The sequence below is a fragment of the Dermacentor andersoni genome, chromosome 11 (genome assembly GCF_023375885.2).
Source record: "Dermacentor andersoni chromosome 11, qqDerAnde1_hic_scaffold, whole genome shotgun sequence".
Classification (NCBI taxonomy): Eukaryota; Metazoa; Arthropoda; class Arachnida; order Ixodida; family Ixodidae; genus Dermacentor; species Dermacentor andersoni.
This window is the reverse complement of record NC_092824.1, coordinates 84,311,402-84,331,179: the sequence shown is the minus strand read 5'-3', so window position 1 is coordinate 84,331,179 and position 19,778 is coordinate 84,311,402. Positions and strand designations below refer to the sequence as shown.

Sequence of the window (19,778 nt, the reverse complement as noted above, 5' to 3'; positions counted from 1 at the left end):
GAGGAAGGTGGTGGGGAGGAGTACTGGCCTCCCTGCCATTATAGCTTTCTCACAACAGCTCCGCGATCCCCCTATTTTGATTTTTTCGTGCAACCCGATTATAACAATTTTCGGTTATAACAATGGAATTTTTGTGGCACCTTAATATTGTTATAAGTGGGTTCGACTGTAAATATTGTGGGCATTTATTGTGCACTTCTTCATCATCTGTACATTATCATCATCATGTGTATACTCTTCTTCATCATGTGGGTAGTCGCATCATCATAGTAGACTGGGCCGAGGGTCCTTCACCGCGTCTCTCAGGCTCAATAAAGGTCGGCCCTTAACTCTGACGTCACAATATATATAGATATATTTGCATAAAAGGTTGAATTTCAATAGAACGAAAATTTCGATTTAACGAAGTAAATTGCCGATTTTACTGACTTCGTTCTATCGAGGCTTAATTGTATATGTTCTGCCATACGTGGTGGGGATCTCATAAATAGCTTGTTTGTTGCACTGCACCAAACGGGAAGAGTGGTTCTTACTGCAGGACTTGTCAGAGTGACATTCTCTAACTTTGGGCACACATACACCATAAAACAAATTATTGGCAGCCAACGCTCGTCCTGTCTTCTTCCATTCTTGTCTGTGTTTTTAGCCCTGTTTTCTTCAATGGATCCGTACCAACGAGCTGGTAGTCTAACCCTTTCAAGCTTTGAGCAGTTGCATACGTCAAAGAGCTCAGGAAACAGGCCGCCAGCAGGAACTTTGGCAGCATAAGAAGTTCCGTCAACGATGAACTAAGATGAAAATCTGGCCATGACGATTTTTTCGTTGTTTTTTTTTTTTGCATACGTGCACTGAGCATTGTAAGTGGTGTACCCATAATGAGCTGCAACCTGACGTCGCGAAAGAAGAAAAAGCTAACGTGGACCTTATACGAGCATATATGGCATATGCTTATAGTCAACGTTAGGGGCAACATCGTGCAAGCATCTCACTTTCTGAATGTTCGCTTTGCCTGTTGCATCACAGAGTAGGCAGTGTTGAATTGGCACTTCTGCTTTGTCACACTGATGACCTCTGAGGAAAGCATAGCACCGGCAACTCGCACAAGCAAACGTTTCGAAAACGAGATTCTTGAGAAATCTTGTCCCAGTTATAACAAAGGTATTTTTGTGTTGGATGCAACTTCGTTATACAGAGGCTTGACTGTAACACATACAAATATACGAATAAGTAAGCATGCAGACATGGCTACAAGCAGACCTGCTTTTATTCAGTATAAAAATTTATTTCAAAATTATGCCACTACACAGCAGCACAGTCAAGCAGTAAAAGTTATGGGCTAGGGAACTTTGCTTTTAAAGTGCGGCAATCAAACAACTTCGTGAAATCAATTGTTCAATGATATCTCATTTCGTCAGGAGGAGGTATGTCAAATGGATGAAATACTCAAAACATTGACCGAAAAGAAGAGGTTAAAAAAACCTCTTAAGATGTTTTGGCTTCTGTACAGAAGCCTTGTTCACAGAAAATAAAACTAGAACTTTAATTAATTTAAAAAGTCCTAATTAATTGAAAAGTCTTTTAACCTATCCTTTTTGGTCAGCAGATTCCCTATTCCATTTCTTCACCAAACAACTTCACAGGGTGATGTGGATGTGAGAATGCAGTAGTTTTATTCCACACGCAATTGGGGCTCACCTGTTGAATGACAGGTTGACCTCCCTTAGATTGGAGAGGACCGACATCTCCCCAGGAAGGTCACTTAGCTGGTTGTTCCTAAAAAATGATGAATAAAGCATGAAACAGGGCCAGTATCAAGCTTCCACATGGCTCTCATCAACAGTATACACTTTAATCTTTTAACATACCCAAGTTACTCTCATGATCCCTGAAAAAAAAAATTCACCGACAATTATGATACTCCCTAATGCGAAATTTGAGTTCTACACATGTTGTCATTTTGCAATATATTCGCTGGCATGGACAACCTGTCTCATGTGGCACGTTTCAAATGAAGTGAAGTGTGGCACTACTGCCTCGTTAATCGGGAGATCACAAGAGGCAGCGCATGGGTGATGCGTGGGCACGATTCACAGCAGCTACTCCAGACAGACTTTCGCTCATGCAGCACTTTGTTTCCATATATCGTACTGACGGCGTCATCAGTGAACAGAAATGCGTGCTACTCTGGTGCCATCTCGGGGCCATCGTTGCCGCAGAGCCCGTTTTGTGCGGCACTATGCTTATGTTCTCACACTTTTGCTACATCCGCCTCCTTCGCTTTCCACCTCATGGTCCAGCTGCACGCTCTTTCTCTGCTTTCCACCTCGCGCTCTCATCACTATCGCCGTCTTTCGTCGCCCGTTGCGCTTCACGTTCGCTCTTTCATTTTTCGCTGTGCTTGATCCCTCGGTTACGCCGAGAATGCCGACACCAACGCTCGCCGCAGGAACGCGCACCTGAGAGCTGCGCTCTAAATGCTGAACCTGTGGCCTTGGCTGTCCAGAGACATGTTCGATTGTAGACATGCTTGCAATAAATACAAAACTATGCAATCTCTAGGAGACAAAAAAGGTCCCGATCCTAGTAGTGTGTAATAAATTGATCTATTGTGGCCTATAACTACTTTTGCTACCACGTTATCATGCATGGAGCCAAACCATTCAAATGCTAACCAGGCAGATGACAGATTTTTCCTTCATGTAAAAGGCTGAGTAGGTCTGTACAAATATTGAATATTTTGGAAAATTCAGTCGAATATTACGCTCTTCAGTATTCAACTCAGTTCAAATTTCAGTGTTCAGAATTTTTTAAGTATTCAGAACATAGGAATATAAATTTGAAGACGTGTACCATTGACAGTTTTGGTGAGCAAGTCACATTGCAATTGACACTGCTCATAGCCAAATACTAAAGCCAAAGATGAAGAATTCATTTATGGACTCGGAAAGATTTTTCAGAACTGCTAGATAATGCACACATCTGCGGAACACCACCCCATTCACTATTGAGCCATTGTATAATTCGAATCGAAATTACATATGGTGCACAGCGTCTCGCTTGATTTTTTTTTTTTTTTTACAGCACCCCAGGACACGTCAGCTGTCAGAGATGTCAACAAAAACGGGATCCGTGATGTTGGCATGATTCAAGCTGTTCCCAGGTTCTCACTTTCGTTGTAGAGGAGGTTTATCAGCTTTCTAAAAGCCCTATGGCTACAGCGAATAGATCTGCATTGACTCGGCACCAAGCCATAACTTTTGTCGCCAACACCTGGGAAAGCAGCATTGGTTAAGCCTATGTGCCGTGGAAAAAATTTCGTCTGTGGCCAGCCTTTAAGCAAACATGTGGCACCTGCTATGATGCTGTCAGAGCAGTTCAAGCACAACTCTAAACCTTAATGTCACTGTCCATGCTTTCCCAATCAGGCAATAGTGGCAATTTTTCTAGGACAAGGTCGCCATTTTGAGGCCCAAGACACACCACTGTTGCAATACAGTTGCTAAGTGATGATGCTGACTAGCTTAAAATTATCTCTTGTGTATTAATTTTTCCTAAAGGTTTGTGAAAGTATGACTGTTATAGTACACCAGAATATACGGTATGTCTCCCTTGGGGATTTGAAATGGAGGTGAGGCATTGAACTTAGCCAAAGTCCCTTAAGAAATTTTAACCAGGGCACTTTACTGGTTATTTACATCACGAGAATGTCAATAAAATAGTCACTGGGACTGCAAAAATTCATGAAAATAAGTTTTCGTTAAGGTGACTGCAGATTAGTCAAATTAAACTAATTTCTCGCTAAGTAGTTTAATGCGACTATAAAGCATACTTAACAACATTTTTTTTAAAATGTTTACTTACCTCAAATCCAGGAATGTAAGTCGCGTAGCGAGGCACAAGAAGCCCGGCAGCGCTGTTATCTTGTTAAAGCTCAGGTTCAGCTCTGTCATGACAGGACAGGCAGCTTCAAGTCTGGGAACATGAATAAACAACAGGTATTTGCAAATAAAAAAAAAGAAATGCTGAAGTTCTAAATTTACCTATGAATTGAATAATATTGCATGCATTTATTAGCTGACTTTACAGAAACAATCTAACCCTCAATAATTCACCATGTTTAACACAGCTATACCAGGCTTTATACACTAACGTCATTACTTACATAAAAACACCTAACTTTCCTTTTTTTTCCTGACACCATAACAACACAAAATCGTTCAGCTGAAATAACAAACCAATTTAAAAATGAAAATGTTATGCTCACGGTTTCAGTTTACTTTGATCTTTAACCCTCTAGAGTAGTGTGTGGACAACATTCAATCAAAATCATCCACCAAATGAAACTCAATTACTTTTATTCAATGCTACGACCACGCCGTCATGTGTCATGCTAATGGAAAGAATCTGAACGTACCCTTTTGGAACAGATTCAAGGGCGTTCTTGCTGAGGTCGATCGTGTTGGCATCGCACTCAGCCGCCATCTTGAAAATCTCCTCGGGGACATCATGCAGAGATCGCTTGCTGAAAGACAGAGAAAGGAAAAAAAAACAAGAAACACCCCATGTCATCTGCACATGTCCCACACACTCTACAACAATGCGTGTAGTAAAGCAGCTAGGCAATTCATTTGGCAATAAACAGTGCAGCCCACTGCACCGAAAGATTATCGCCAACACATGGATGAAGAAGAGACTCCTGCGCCCACCTTAGTTCCAGTGCATGGGTCGTCTTGAGGGCAAACTTCTCAATGGACTCGATCAGATCAGAGCCATCGTTGAGGCCCGCTCCTCCGGAGAGCCGCTTGTGGGCCGCACCATCTGGTGATTCGCCCAGCCGATCTTGCAGCCACTTCAGCAGGTGCACTGTACCCCTCTGTACTTGTAAAAAGCAAAAGGTAACAGCTGTAGACTCATGGGATACATCAGCGTTTCTCAGACACAACACAAAGCACGCACCTGGTCACAATGTCCTGTATTAGAGTCCAACAGCAATGAAACATTGAACTGCTTAAGAAGCCTAGTTTCACACAATGCAGACATAGAGCAGCCTTGATGCAAAGTATTGCATTTGAAATGCAAGTGGATGCACCACAAAAAGCTAACAAAAACTGATGCTTTTGATAAACTAAAAAAAAAAGAAAAGATATGCCCATTTCCACTTGCTGGAAATGACATATAACCAAATATGTTGAGAACCAGCGCTGTGCCTTGGCGTAACCTCTGAGATAAGGTAGCACCTGAGCATGTTGAAAATCTCGGAGGCCATGGTCTGGGATATGTGTTATACTGGCTAACCACCAGGTCCACGTGTCATCTTCTTAGGTGCTATATTTAAAAGGCTGTTAATAAAATATTCGATAAATAAGAGCCCAGCAGCTTTATCAACATTGTTTTAGTGGTATGACCTACTCATTTATAACCAATTTAGTCAGCCAAAGTAATATTTAGATTCCGTCAGTCTTCCACAACGAATAATTTTAAAGACCCCAACATTATCATTACCAAATGACTTGAGTGTGCTGAAAGACAAAATCTATGCCAAACACCTTTGACTTTCTGTCCAATGGAAATGATGCCTACCTTAAACTCCATATTTCCTAATGTTGAGACTCCATAAAATTTCACCTCTGACTACATTTTGCAAGTCAAAGTAACTGATCTATTAATCAACAGACCCCCACTTGTCTCCTCTAAGCACTGTGTGACTCTTATAGGTTCAGATCCTGGCTGAAGTATCTTGAAAAATTAGTCCTGGACCAGGAATAAAACCGCAGATCAACACCTTTCTGGGACAGTCACTCTACCATAGGAATAGGGGGTCAGTAGATGGAAGTGTGAGGCCGAATTAATTTTATTAAGGACCTTAAGTGCCTCATGGGTCGGAAAATCTGTTGTCCAGCATTATGCGTTATCGAAAAATTGACGATCTGGCATTATGGCACCAAAATTCCATAGCAGCAAAAGTGATGATGGCACTCACGACCATTGATGCAAGTAGAACCCACGAGCTATGGTGTTAATTAAGGTGAAGTTGATTCAGGCACTCGAACCCACAATCTTTGGTGGGAGTAAAACCCACAACCATTGCTGGGAGTCTAACCCACGACTTTTGGTGTTAATTAAGGCAGAGTTAATTAAGATAGTTAATTACAATATAGTTCATTAAGGTACTCAAATACTCTACCTTTTATGTTAATTAAGGCACTTGAACCCATGACCTTTGGTGGGAGTTGAACCCTCGACTTTAGGTGGGACCAAAATTCAATGGCACTAAAATTGATGATGCCACCATTGATGGTCGAACCCACGACCACTGGTGGGAGTCAAATCCACGACCTTTCTGTTAATTAAGGCAAATTTAATTAGGCATTCAAACCCACGACTTTTGGTGGGAGTCGAACCCACTTTGAGTCAAGCCCATTAAATTTTGGTGGGACAAAAATTCAATGGCACCAAAATTGATGATGCCAGCATTGATGGTCGAACCCATGACCATCGGTGAGATGTGAACCCACAATCTTTGGTGTTAATTAAGGCACAGTTAGTTAAGATAGAATTAATTAAGGCACTCAAACCCACTATCCTTGGTGGGAGGAAGTAAGTAATAGGAAGTAACAATGCATTAGAATGAGAGTGTCAAGTAACTGAATGAATGACTCATGAGCACGCAGGCTTTTGCCTTCATCCTCTTTAGTGTATGCTAAAGTGACTGTCAACTTCTCTTATTTAGAAATACTGTCAATCTCATTTGAGATCAAAGCACGAAAGGGGTCATGCCAAGTACGTCTAAAGAATAAATGACAAGGATGTGTTAACAATGATACATAGAATACTGGTTTCAACAATGAATATGTGAATTCTAGGAATGACAGTAGAAACCAAAGGTTATACAGTATGCACTAATACATAAACAACTGTAAACAGGACAATCGTGTTATATATAAAGAATATAAAACTAATTAAAAAGTAATAATCGACAACTCAAACCAAATGAACACAGAATATGGCAAATCAGTTCTGCAGAAGTCCGCAAGGTGGAGGAAGGTTCATGAAACGGAGGAAGGTTCAAGGAAAGGAATAGTCACTAAACTGTAGTTACCCATCTGACTGCAGCATGGAGCTGGAAAGGAAACGCCTGTACAGGTTCCTCAGAATGTTTTCTTCCTGAATCCCTTTTATTCTGAGGAACCGTATTCGTTTAGTATGTGGCTTTGTGCTACTGTCTGGCAGATGACAATTTTCCCTTTCATGTTCTTTGTATCTTACACACTTTTTTTTAACGCATTAAGGAGCTCGTGCCGCAGAAAATCCGGTGTCGTCGCCATCGGTGTTGGCGTCAGCCGTGAGCGATAAATCCCGGAAGGCACTTCATAAATAAAAAACATCTTGCAAGATGGGCTGGTGGGAATCGAACTAGGGTCTCCGGAGTGTGAGACGGAGACGCTACCACTCAGCCACGAGTTCGATCGTTCGAAGCGGTACAAAATCGCCTCTAGTGAATGCGGTGCTGCCTTAGAAACGTGCCGTAGAAAGTTATACTGCGGTGCATATCGGTAATTATGACCATGTAAATTACAGAAGTCGCAGTTTCAAGAGTAGCGAAGTACGTTTCCGCTACATTTCTTCTGCACTCCGCGCACACGCAGAGCTATCTTGCAGCAAACACAGAAGACCCCCTCCTCGCAATGTACAGCGCTGCCCCGACACGTGGCGCGCCACTCGCCCCATGATCGAGTCCGCCTTCATGGCGCGTCACGGCCCGGCTCTCCGTGCCGATCCCGACGTTTGGCTCGCATAGATCGTTTGAGTAGGCGGTGCGAACGGGGTGTGATAACACTATCGCGTTCCACTCTTGAAGGCGAAGCTTAAGCGACCTCCAATTTTTTTTTGCTATCTTGCACTAACCCCTTTTGACACCAGTGCAAGCAAGCCCACCTTGACGATGTCCCTGCGGATGGCCCTGAGGGGATTCCCCTCCACACCGAGACCCTTGAGGTGAACAAGGGTTCCCAGTTCGTAGGGTAGTGAGGCGAGGTTGTTGTTCGACAGGTCGAGCCGCTCCAGGCCCTGGATCATGGTGATGTCTGGCGACAGGGTCGAGAGCTTGTTGGACTTCAGGTCCAGTGTCTTGAGACCCAGCAATGTCTCTATCACCTCAATGGGAAGTTCCTCAATGGCATTGTTACCAACGTGAAGCTCCTGCAATGCAATGCATTACTCCACCTTCTGAAACAGTTAGTGCAAACACTCTGAACAACTTAAGCCTCACTGGAGTTGGTATGACAACACTGGTGCAGTCTGCAGCTGCCAGAGTGCAGCTCGAGGCTGCTCGGGTGGTACGCCCTCAAAACTGTGGGTCTGTTCAAAACAAAGCATTTGAAATTCGACTCTCCACGTGATCCTTGTTCTGCACTGGTCACATTTTTCAGGCTATGCATAAACTTGCTTGATAAGATCAACATGCAGAGAGTACAGAAACCCTCCAGAAAGACTGACATGAGCAATATGTGCAATGGTCTTATAGTAAGCCACAGTTCTGGAATTCACAGTTTTCGTTGACAAATATGAATTAGCCTGTTTGATGCATTTCAATGCACTTTTGAACACCTAAATTAAACTTTAGCACTTGTGCAGCGATTATTCTAACGGAATTATGCTATCAGGGGTACAATCTGACCTCGATTTATAACAAACACAGATAAGAGAAATTATGCACAATAACAAAATTAATATAAAATTGTTGTCACTAGTACAAGCAGATAACAAATAAACTTATAATAATTATCGGATATAATGAAGGTATCTTGTGTTGGACATGGCTTCATTATAAAAATGTTCGACTGTACTAGGTAGTTAAACCTCAACAATAACAAAATCAGTAAAATCGGCAATTTGCTTTGTTATATAGAAATTTTGCTCCACTGAAATTTAATCTTCTATACAATAAGTACAGTCGTCGGTGTATTTTTTTTACACAGAAGGGGCAGCAAAATTTTTCCAATTATCAGGCAATCAAAAGAAAGCAAACTTGAATAAGAAAAATAAAGAATAATTTTGTTTAACTTGAGAGTTGGAATGACAGATACGGTTTCATGAAATGTCGACGATATCTTCACATTGGTGGCATGAATCAAAGCCAGCCAAACTTACTCCACCCTCATGGCTGATAATGCAACCTATAGTATTAAATGTGCAGGAAAAACAGCACACGTGATGACACACCATCTCGGCGCACCCATTCTCTGTACATGCTGCTGATTATCTCTAAAGCAAGAGGCGCAAGCTGCATATGCGCTCAGCTGCAATGTAAAACGAGATGTGCAGCAACCTGCACCCCACTTCCTCCCCTCTTCTCGTACGTGATTGATCACGTTACCGCGAGCTTGCCCCTTTTTCCGCCCCTTTCTCTTGGTCGCATGGGACGACGCAAGATGGTGCTCATAATGCTACCTTCTTGGCTCACCCTCGCGGGTTTTCCCTCGCACCCCATGCATACAGCGCACAAGACGCGATAGACTGGATTGAGTCGCTTCGGCAGTCACTCTTGGTTGAACGGTGATGTACAATTTCAGAGGTGCATTCGCAAGCAGCCGTTTGTAATTCAGCCACCTGACCATCTGTGTCTGCAGAAGTTCTTATCTACTGTCTTGGTATTCTCTTGCGGTGGCAGTGAAATTTCGTTACCCTGAAATCGTGTATAAACACATTTAGTTAAATTTAGGTTCTAAATAAATGGTGTCCTATGAACAAGTCACAAAAGGTTAAATACTTTGTTATATTGAGAATTTTCTTATACAGAGGTTTAACTGCAGTTACAAAGTCGTCTTTTACAGAACTTTGAAAATTGCAAAATATACTGTCGAGTAAGGTATGTGCCACACAATGATTCAATCGTTGAATTCTAACACAATTTGCTAATTTACTCTTTTCTTTTTCTCTTGTCTTTAACCTTGGACACAGAAAAAGTACAGGAAGGTTAATGTTAAAATAATAACTTGATCTTGTCAAAGATCACACCCAAATTTCATCTTGAAGAAGAAAGCTATGAAACTCAGACTTGCTTTGGTTGGCCATATCATGAAAGTTACTAAACTCCATAGAAAGGAAACCACTACCCACTATAGTTAAAGCCACAACAAAACATGCTAACATGGCAGCACCTAGATGGCGCTAGTAACTGGTTACAGTAATCCAAGACCAAAAACGATGGACGGAATTCTTTGTACTGTGAGCAAATTTCTCAGTGCACTCAAAGAACTCATGCCTCATAGGTATCATCAGGGGCGATTTATCCACAAAGCCAAGCTTGAATTTGCGTTACCTGATGACAACGACGTATTCATTCTAGGTGACAACTACATGGCTGCTTGGGGACACAGTAACGAACCCTCGCTGTCAACAACTATACTGCAAGGAATGGCCGTACCAAACACTTGTTTGAACTTGCCTTGAGCCGCGCACAACCTGAAAAAGGTGGCAGTACTGTGAGATCATTCTGTTGTGCAAACAGCTGCTCCAAATGGCAGAGTGAACCGATGGGCTCTGGTAAGCTCCTTAGTCGGTTGGATGACACATCCAGAATTTGCAAAGCTGTTGCCAGAAAAAAAAAAAGAAGACTATGATTATACAGGGACAAGATTTACTTAATATGTAGTATTAGACAATTGAGACCCAAAATCTTGGTCATTACATGCAATATTTGACAGCACGACAGCAACTGATATTTTCTTTTTATTCACTTGGGCTGCCATGCGCCATAATGTCAGAATGACATTAAATAGTATAATCATGGAGGCCTATTTCATGCAGATACTGCAAAAGCTACTATGAAAGTCCATGAGCCATTGTTCATAGTCATCAGGTAGGTCACTTCTGAACTTCACACCCTTAGTGCACAGGACCTAACTGAAAGCCCCATTACTGAACTTGAATGCCAGTCTTTTTGAAATAAAACAAAAGCATTTTTGTAAGATTCGCAGCCAATTATCATACAATTATACATTTCGTGCTCATTTAGTGCAGCCAAATGAATTTTCCTAGGCATGAAGGGAAATTTCCTGTTTAATAGTTTGAACTAGCAAGTTCAGTCATAAGCATGCCAACTGATAAATGCAAACAGCAATAACGAAAAATGTGTCCAGGAACACATTTTATGCTCTACAGCTGTGAGCTTCATCATTATAAAAAAAAAAACATTTTGAAGAGCATAAATGAGGGCAACTTAGTCTAGATTCATGGTTGAGGGCAGTGCGTGCCAGTTCAGCACTGTTTTGCCATCTTGTTTTCTTTTTGCTCCTGGCACCACCCCTAACCATGTGTGGAAGGTATCTTAACCCTTTCTCGACAAAATTTCATTACTGAAGTGAAAAATTTATCTTTTATGCATCTGAACGACACCAGATCGACAGCTAGCACGAAAACAGATAGACAAGTGGAGACGCACAACAGGAAAAGAATCTCAGTGGAGTTGGCAACATGCCGCAGGGTTTTCCCGCGAACTGTCAACGCCTCAAGGTGTTGCAATAGTGCATGGTTTTTCAGACTTTTTAATTCACAATCAAATAATGTCAATCGTAAGTTATTTAAAGACCACTTCACTGTCACCTATATACTGTAGGCAGCCGGGTCTAAACATACAGCCCAGAGACCCGACACCAATATGATGTGATGCATAGCCATTTGTGAAATATAATGTAGGGTCATGTTTATTAGCGGCACTATGTTGACAAATTATGTAATTAAAGATGCTGACACTTAGCTTTGTGAGATTTGCATTTCTGATCCTTTTTTGCCATGTCGAATATTTCTTTTAAAGCATAACGATTCCTACAAGAACCACTGCACTAAAAAAAGTAACGGGAAATATGCTTTTTTTGGCAACAGAATATTCACAGCAGCAGCCATCATAAAGGCTCTTGTAATACCAAGTATGCTTGCTGCCTAACCAGAATTTGGTAAGAATGCTAACACTATGTATTTACTTGAGGCTTTGAAAGCGGATTGCATTTTTCTCTCATTAATCCATCCCTTCATTATAAACCATTTGGTTATCATTCACACCTCAAATAATAAGCACAGATACAGTGCATTGTGAGCTATAACTAAGTAAACCTTTTTTTTTTCTTTCTGATAACTAAATCAGATATTAAGGAAGCACTGTTTTAGTATCAGATATGACTTATAGTGAAGTTAAACTGTACTGAGGTTCAATTGTGCAGCTGCTATGCTTCCAACAATTTCTGAACTGTAACGCACGTATTACCATTCATGCTGCCAACTTCAGGAGGAAGCTCAGCAAGACAGTTGTATGACAGATTTACGTTGGTTGCCCGAGACAGAAACCCTATCATGGCCGGTAATGAGGTCAGCTTGTTATGGCTCAGGTCCTGTAGTGAATAAATTAGCAAGAAGAAAGAAATTATTACGACACACTACATTGACTTGCAATTAAATGTAGTTACCAGCACGCAATTCAAATGTCATGGCTTATGGCAACTAATGTTCTGGCACAACGAGGAAAAAAATTGGGAAAGTCCTATTATTAAAGGCAATAAAAACTGAAAAAGCTATCAATAATATTACTGAACAAACTATAATTAATTTATCATAATAATTAACTAGGAAGCAACAAAGAAAGAAGCCTTACAACATATGTTACTTCACGGTGAAGGAAGGTGGCACTTTTATAATGACAATAAGCCTAGAGTTTGCCACAGTAAAAACGCAGTGCAATTTAAAATGACACTCTGAACTTAACGTTACAGCGCAAACACCTAAGACGATCCACAAAAAGAAAGACACGACACACACTGGCGCTGTCGTGTCTTTCTTTTTGTGGATCGTCTTAGGTGTTTCCGCTGTAACGTTAAGTTCAGAATTATGTACCAACTAGGCCCAAATGAAGTGTTACTGAACTTAAAATGACAATTTTGCGTATTCGCACAGCAAAATGGACTCCCCCCTTTTCTCCCCCCCTAACACTGCTCCCTTCATAAATATTCCAATGTTCTTATTTTCCTTATGGTGTCCAGAATGCAAAACAAGACAAAATACTCTGTAATTAATCAGAGTGATAGTGGAGTTAGATACAAGAGATCATAGTCTGTTACGTCTGGACAGCAAGATTACATCACAGCCCTGTGAGTGTCAGTTGATGCTTGCTATCCGAGAAATGTACTGCATTAATTAGCATACAATGCATGCACAAGCACAGTTGAGAAATGATTAATGCTTGTTACAATTGACAAGATTTCCTTCAGTCATTGTCATAAGCGAGGTAACTCAAGCATTCATCACCTCATGTGGGAATAAATAGAACTAAGACTCTGTGACAGGCACTTGTGCAAGATGGTGACATCCCTCAAGGACTGGACCCATCCCTAAGCCAGAATTATTGAGTCAGCTTGCCTGTCTCCATTATTAAATGTTTCATGCTGCACCAAGTATAATAACGCATAGCAAGCCTAAACACCAACTTGCGCAAGAACAAGCTCTTACGGACCACTAAAGCAGTTCAAGTATTCCTGAAGAGGCACCGAAACGATAACCAGGTATATCCTGCTGAGACCGCTTGTTCATTATGACACACAGTGTCTTGAAACCTTTCAAAAGTAAACCCGGAAGCGATTACATAAAATATTCAACCTTGATTTGAAGTGAGATGCATGTGGAACTGTATCAAAGTGGTTTACAATCGTGTTCTTGCCGTCAGCTTTCAAGAAAACTGACACTCATTTGACGTAAACCAGCGTCATCACAGGCACTAAAAAGCACAGGTGAAGTGCTTTTCAAATACCACAAGGTAATATAAAATACAGGATGCAGCACCAACGTGACAACCTGCGACATACGGTGCTACAGCTACACCTATATCTCAGTGTCTAGGCCAAGAAAACTGGTTTTTAACATAACAGGCATGACAAAATGGTTGCCTTGTGCCCACTTACATGGATATTGTTTAGCACCTAACCATAGCAATTAAACAAAAGATGGTTTTTAATACACCAGTTCTGAACCTACCAGTTCTCAACATGCCAGTCTTAATGTACCAGTTTTGAACCTGCCAATCTTAATGTACCAGTTCGTAAAAAAACCAGTCTTATTATACTAGTTCCCAATAAGAGCCAACTTGCAAATTGATTATGTCCCCGAGTATCTCGAGGATATTGGAGGCAGTGCTCCTTCAGGCATTATCGCAGCCCGTAGCACCCTCTACAGTGTTACTTCTACAAAAGCAGGCACTATACAGGATTGCGCACACAAATGAAAAGAACGCTTGGTAGGCAAAAAGAGCGTACCATCAGCTCCAGAAGAGAGAGGTTACCCACATCGTCACTAAGCTCTACGATATCATTATGATGGGCGATCAGCTGCCTTAGCTCCTTCAGCTGATAGAATGAATCTGGCAGCTGCTGAAGCTTGTTGCGACTGAAAGGAAAGGTGAATAGAAAAATATCAATGCCATGTTCAAGCGTTATAAAAAACAAACAGTGTAAAAGAAATAGTGAATGAAAGAAAGAATCAGGCACTCATTCTTTCACCCACTGTCCTTCTTGCAGGGTGTTTTCTACAATGCTAGCCAACCAACTTGCCAACTGCTTTCTTGATGTAGTGCTCATGAGGTTTCGATGGTTTTTGAAGTTTAAGTTCTTAATAACAGTGTCACAATAACAGTGATAATAAGGTAACACAGTGAGAGGAAAACCCAACAAAAGATTATTTGTTCCTAAGTCAAGAACAGACAAAAATGACTTCTCAAGCTTGCAAAATGAAGTTAAAGGAGCCCTGACACAGACACCCTTGTTCACTCCTTTCCTGTGTTAGGATCACTGCAAATCTGTCACTGAAGATTAAAGAGCAACAGTGGAGAAACCCTGGATGAGTTTGTTTACTTATTTATTTTATTTATTTATGATACCCTCAGGGCCAAAAGCATTACACAGGGAAGTGGTGTTAACATACAAGCAACATGTAAAAGAAAAATTCAATATTCGCTCATAATACAGTGTTAGCTATATCATTGGAGAAAAAAATACATAATATATAATTACAATAACATGAAAAACCAACATTACAAAGACCCTGTTTATACACTGTTAGCTAGAAAATTTCGGAGGTGTTGGTTATCACTGACAGATACAACATCAGAGGGAAGGCGATTCCAATCGCAACTAGTCTGAGCAAAAAAGAGTGAAAGAAATTCTTAGTGTTGCAAATGTCAATTCCAACTTTGAGGCTGTGGTCGATGTGATGGAATCGGTAATGTGGCCTAGAGATCAATTGGTCGCGCAGAACAGGATGATAATACAACTTATGAAAAAGAGTTATGGCAGATTGGTAAATAAAAGATATGGTAAATGGTAGATTAACCTTTTCAAAACTCTACCAGAACTTTCCTTCAATTGAAAATGGTTGATTAGTGGAAAAATAAAAGCTACACTTTCCTCACAAAATTCCATGCAAAAACCTCGGAATTAGCAGCGTCTTCTGCTGCGTATGGAAAATCCAGATTGTCCAAAATGTGGCAATTCATGCATAACTGTAATTCTGACAAATGCCCGGCCTGGTAGATTGTTCTTGCTTTTGTGCATTCCTTCCCGTCACACTTAGAGAGTGCCTAAACCATTCCAAGCTTGCAAACTTGGTATATAGCAGCAAAATCGTAATGGTATACAATGAATATACAGCCGCAAGAATGCCTGTAAGCAGCTGTACCTTGTCACAAGCCCAATGGTCAGAAAAAGAATAGATTAAGAACAGCGTAGCATAGTTACCCGTGACAGTCTGAATAATAGTGGGCAACACATGCACTTGTGCTATGTTTCACATTGCAACACCCAGGACACTTGCAAATGTGACATGAGAAAAAAACATATCTCAGGTAAAAAGTAACTACAGTCTCAACAAAAAAAAGTAACAAAAGTGTTCAGGGCCCCTTTAACAAAGGGACTGCATACGCCAGCATTTTACACTAACTATTCCGTGCCACACAGAATGTAAAAGTAGAGGGCTTGCCTAATGTTCAGCTTTGTGAGCTGCCGGAGGCTCCCAATGGTGTCTGGCAGTGAAGCAAGAGCATTGTCATTCAGCTGCAGTGGAGAGACAATAAAAAGAAAATAGAAAAGTGGGAGGGAAGCCAAGAGAGAGAGAACAGGATGCCGGTTAGAGAAACAGAGCCTCAACAGAGCCTCACATCTATGCACGTAATCCCCATATCAAAATGCAGGCAGGGTGCCAGGAAGGCATTCATATGGAGGCTCTCTCAGGCACCCATTTGGAGTCAACCAAGCAGAACAAGATAAAAAGGACATAGAGGCAGCAGAGAGACAAATGCTGTGGATTCGCTTCCATCGCATGCTGCGCTCGATGAGAATTATTGCCGCGCCGGCCGGGAGGCCGCGAACACTAAACTAGTTTCGGGCAGGGTATGTGTGTGCGTGTGTGTCAGTGAGACAATGAGATGCTCTGAGCCAAGAAAAACAGGGTGCGGAATTGTTGGTTGTGTCACTCTTCCTTCCCTGCAACCGGGAATGAGCCTCTTGAAACAAGAGACTTTTCCCACTCAACAGAAGACATATACGACGTGCCATTTCTTTTTCCGCTCATTGGCAACAGCTGTGGCTTGGGGAAGCAGATAAAAAAAAGGTAGAGAAGAAAAAAATAAGGTAGAGAAGAAAAAGAAGGCAGTCAAAAAAATTAGTGTCAGATAGCTTGTTATGCCAGTCAACAACAAACAGTAGTGCTTGCTGCTGCAAAATGTTAGTCAGGTGCAAATTCAAGATTAAGGAAAGATTAATGAGGATAGGAAAACACACATCGGCATGTCTAGAACCATAAGCACTCCAGCACACCGGGTTTATCAAGGTACACAAGAAATAACGTTTCGACATCTAAGCTCCCATGACATACTTAAGTACCAACCCGATTCATCAAGCAATGTATAATATAGTACCATCCACTACATTCAGTATGTAAAGGCCTATAACATTTTTGCTTAATGGTAATTTGTTGTATTCATTTGGCATTTGCATTCCTGATACATTTTTATTTTTTACATTGTCATTAATTTGCCAATGAAATTTCATTCATATTTCCTTTGTTTCTATGAAAAGTGGACTGTTCCATGCTGGTGTTATGCAGCTCCCCTCTATATAATGTGTTGATAGCCTTTAGGTTACCTTGAATAAATAAATAAGAGATTTCCTAACCTAGCAGCATAGTCTACAAGGGCCGCATTCAAATACAAGTGCAAACTTATCAATTAAATGATTTCACTGCAGTCCCACTTAGTAAGAAAACCTCTGTCAAACACAAGTAAGCTGACAGTATCACTTCGGTAGAGTAGTAATGAAACTTCTTAAAGAACTTGTAGTTACACTCATACTACTACAAGATATCTTTTTGTCAACACCTTACTCATTAAACAGGTTTGTGGAGTGCGACTCACAAAAAAATAAAAATAAAAAAGCTGTACCTCCTTCCAGACAGCTAGCCAACCTTCCAATGCAATAACTGTGCTAAGTGCAAGGCTCAGAAGCCAGAAGTGAATGCACAATTGCTACCACGAACTCACGTACTAAGAGTTCCTATGTATTTGTAAGATATTAGGGTAGCACACTAGCAACCAAAAATGGTGCAAACAGAAGTATGATTCATGGCACATAATTGTAGTAGTGCAAAACATAAACATCAAAGAAGACACAACTGAGTACAACACGGCTGTGTGCTTGGCACAGTAAAATATGATTCTAATTCACTACCTCAAGAATGGTGAGGGCTTGAAGCTTCCCAATGTCAGCCGAGAGGCTAGACAAATTATTAGCCGATAAATACAGCTTCGTCAAATCAGCCTGGTGCCACCACCGGTCACCATCACACTGATCAAGGCAAAGCGAAAGTCCTCGCCTCTCTTCTTCCGTCAAGTTGTTGATGTTCCAAACCTGGTCTGGAACTGTAGGAAAATGTAACAGGAACTTAGTGATAACCATGACAGAGTTCAATTATGTGACTAATTAAATTATTATATGCATGGTAAGTATAGTTGGAAACTGGGCCCCCCAAAAATAAAAATTCATGTGTTTATAGTTTTCACAAGGAGGCCAATTTTTTAGCTCTTCAGCTCAGGTCGCCACGGAAGAGTCACGACATAAACCGGCTTTCATGATGTGTACTATTTGCAGCTGTGGCAAGGAAATCTAGATTCCAACAGCAGGTCCTGACCGTGTTATACATGCTGTTGCAAATTCTCGAGAGAAACAATGAGCACAATATATGTTTCATCATTTCATACAAGCAAGACAAGCCTTCCATTGTTTCTCGGTGCAGGGTATACGTTACCGCGACACGCAGTAGGAGATTGTAAGAAATCGCTCTCGAACATATACCCTCACGTGGTTATAACCGACAAACCCGCCGTTATAGTTAGCGCAATAAGGAAAAAAAACATACGTGGACTTCACATTAAGCCAAGCGGCCCTGCACGAAGCAAATTGGGATATAAACACGTCGTTCATGAGAGACAGAGGCATCACTCAATGCAAGTGGTCCGTGACAGCTGTCCACGTACTATTATGCACTCGACCTTTCTTATTTGATGTGCAGCGTATATACATATCCACAATTAGGCTTCAAGGACGTGCTACTAAAAGAGCTCGCGGGACGCAAAAGGCGAGGTGTGCGGGGTGACGGCGAACTACGGTATATAAATTTAGCACGTACTGTACCGCGGTTTGCGGTGACATATTAAGCGAAACCACGCTGAATTCAAAACTGCAAGCCGGCGAAAGCGTTGCTGCAATTGAGACGCGTTCGTGACACTTATAGAAGTACATGGAGAGTCAAAGCGTGCAAGATATTAATCATCGCCTGTCAGACGAGCACTATGACATTTCACGGATTTCATCCCGCCTGCCACGACGCACGCAGTAATTTCGGCGGTAAGACGAGTTTGTGTATCTGGAGCAGCTACATTGCTCCGGCAAACCGGCGTGCCCTCCGCGGGTTAAGTTTGTTTGAGAGCAGACAGCGATCTCCGCTCGACGATCGAAAAGTATATTTTGTTCGTGCCAGCTCTGAAGGACACGAAAGTCTCCACAAAGTAGGGGGACTTCGAAACCAGTTTCATGAGCTGACAACAAACGTGGCAAATGGAAGAGCGCGTTATTATTCGTAAATGTCTACTCACCGTCAATCATGCCTCTACCAGTCAAGTTAAGCTGGCCGCTCTTGCGCGCCAGCTTTATCAAATCCAAGCTGAGCGCGGGCTCTTTCTTTTGGAGATCGAAGCATGCTTGCGGGTTGGATCTGCGTTGCTGGGCTTTCAGCTGCTGCGGCTTTGGGATGCGGGACATGATGCTCGGGCGAAGCGGCTCGTCGTTTGAGATAGGCGTTAAACAGTCGAATATCTCCGCTCGCTAAGCCATCGGCGTTTGTCGCACCGCGCACGCACAACCGCTACAACTCGACGGACACAACTTGCATGCGAAATCAAAACGCTCACAACGGCGCCACGGAAGTAGAAACAAGAACTAGAACAAAAATACAGCCAAAACAGCAATCAAAAATCTAATTTGGATGATAGCCCCTTACTGGGAAGGCTCAGTTTCGAACCTTCTGGCTGCAAATAATAAAAATTATACGCTTCATCAATTGCTTTAAAACAACTAGAGTTTAATAAAAGGCGTTTTCTGTAAATATATTTGTCTATTAAAATTTGAATACGTTTCTGAATGTTTACGCCAGTGGCGACGCCCAGCGATAGCGTTTTTAAGCGCGCCGTG

At 41.6% G+C, this 19,778-nt stretch overlaps 1 protein-coding gene across 1 annotated transcript in view; it reads right to left on the bottom strand.

Moving 5' to 3' along the window:
• Positions 1–19,543, bottom strand: part of LOC126518354 (leucine-rich repeat-containing protein 40-like) — a 34,415-nt gene extending 14,872 nt beyond the window's left edge. The window contains exons 1-11 of the mRNA XM_050168213.3: positions 19,184–19,543; positions 17,760–17,950; positions 16,015–16,088; positions 14,298–14,427; positions 12,263–12,386; positions 10,448–10,590; positions 7,936–8,199; positions 4,707–4,873; positions 4,415–4,522; positions 3,862–3,972; positions 1,696–1,773 (exon numbers count right to left, since the gene is read on the bottom strand). Coding sequence (XP_050024170.2) covers positions 1,696–1,773; positions 3,862–3,972; positions 4,415–4,522; positions 4,707–4,873; positions 7,936–8,199; positions 10,448–10,590; positions 12,263–12,386; positions 14,298–14,427; positions 16,015–16,088; positions 17,760–17,950; positions 19,184–19,349 — 1,556 coding nt within the window. The 5' untranslated portion in view covers positions 19,350–19,543. The remainder of the gene's footprint in view (positions 1–1,695; positions 1,774–3,861; positions 3,973–4,414; positions 4,523–4,706; positions 4,874–7,935; positions 8,200–10,447; positions 10,591–12,262; positions 12,387–14,297; positions 14,428–16,014; positions 16,089–17,759; positions 17,951–19,183) is intronic.
• Between the last annotated feature and the right edge of the window lie 235 nt (positions 19,544–19,778).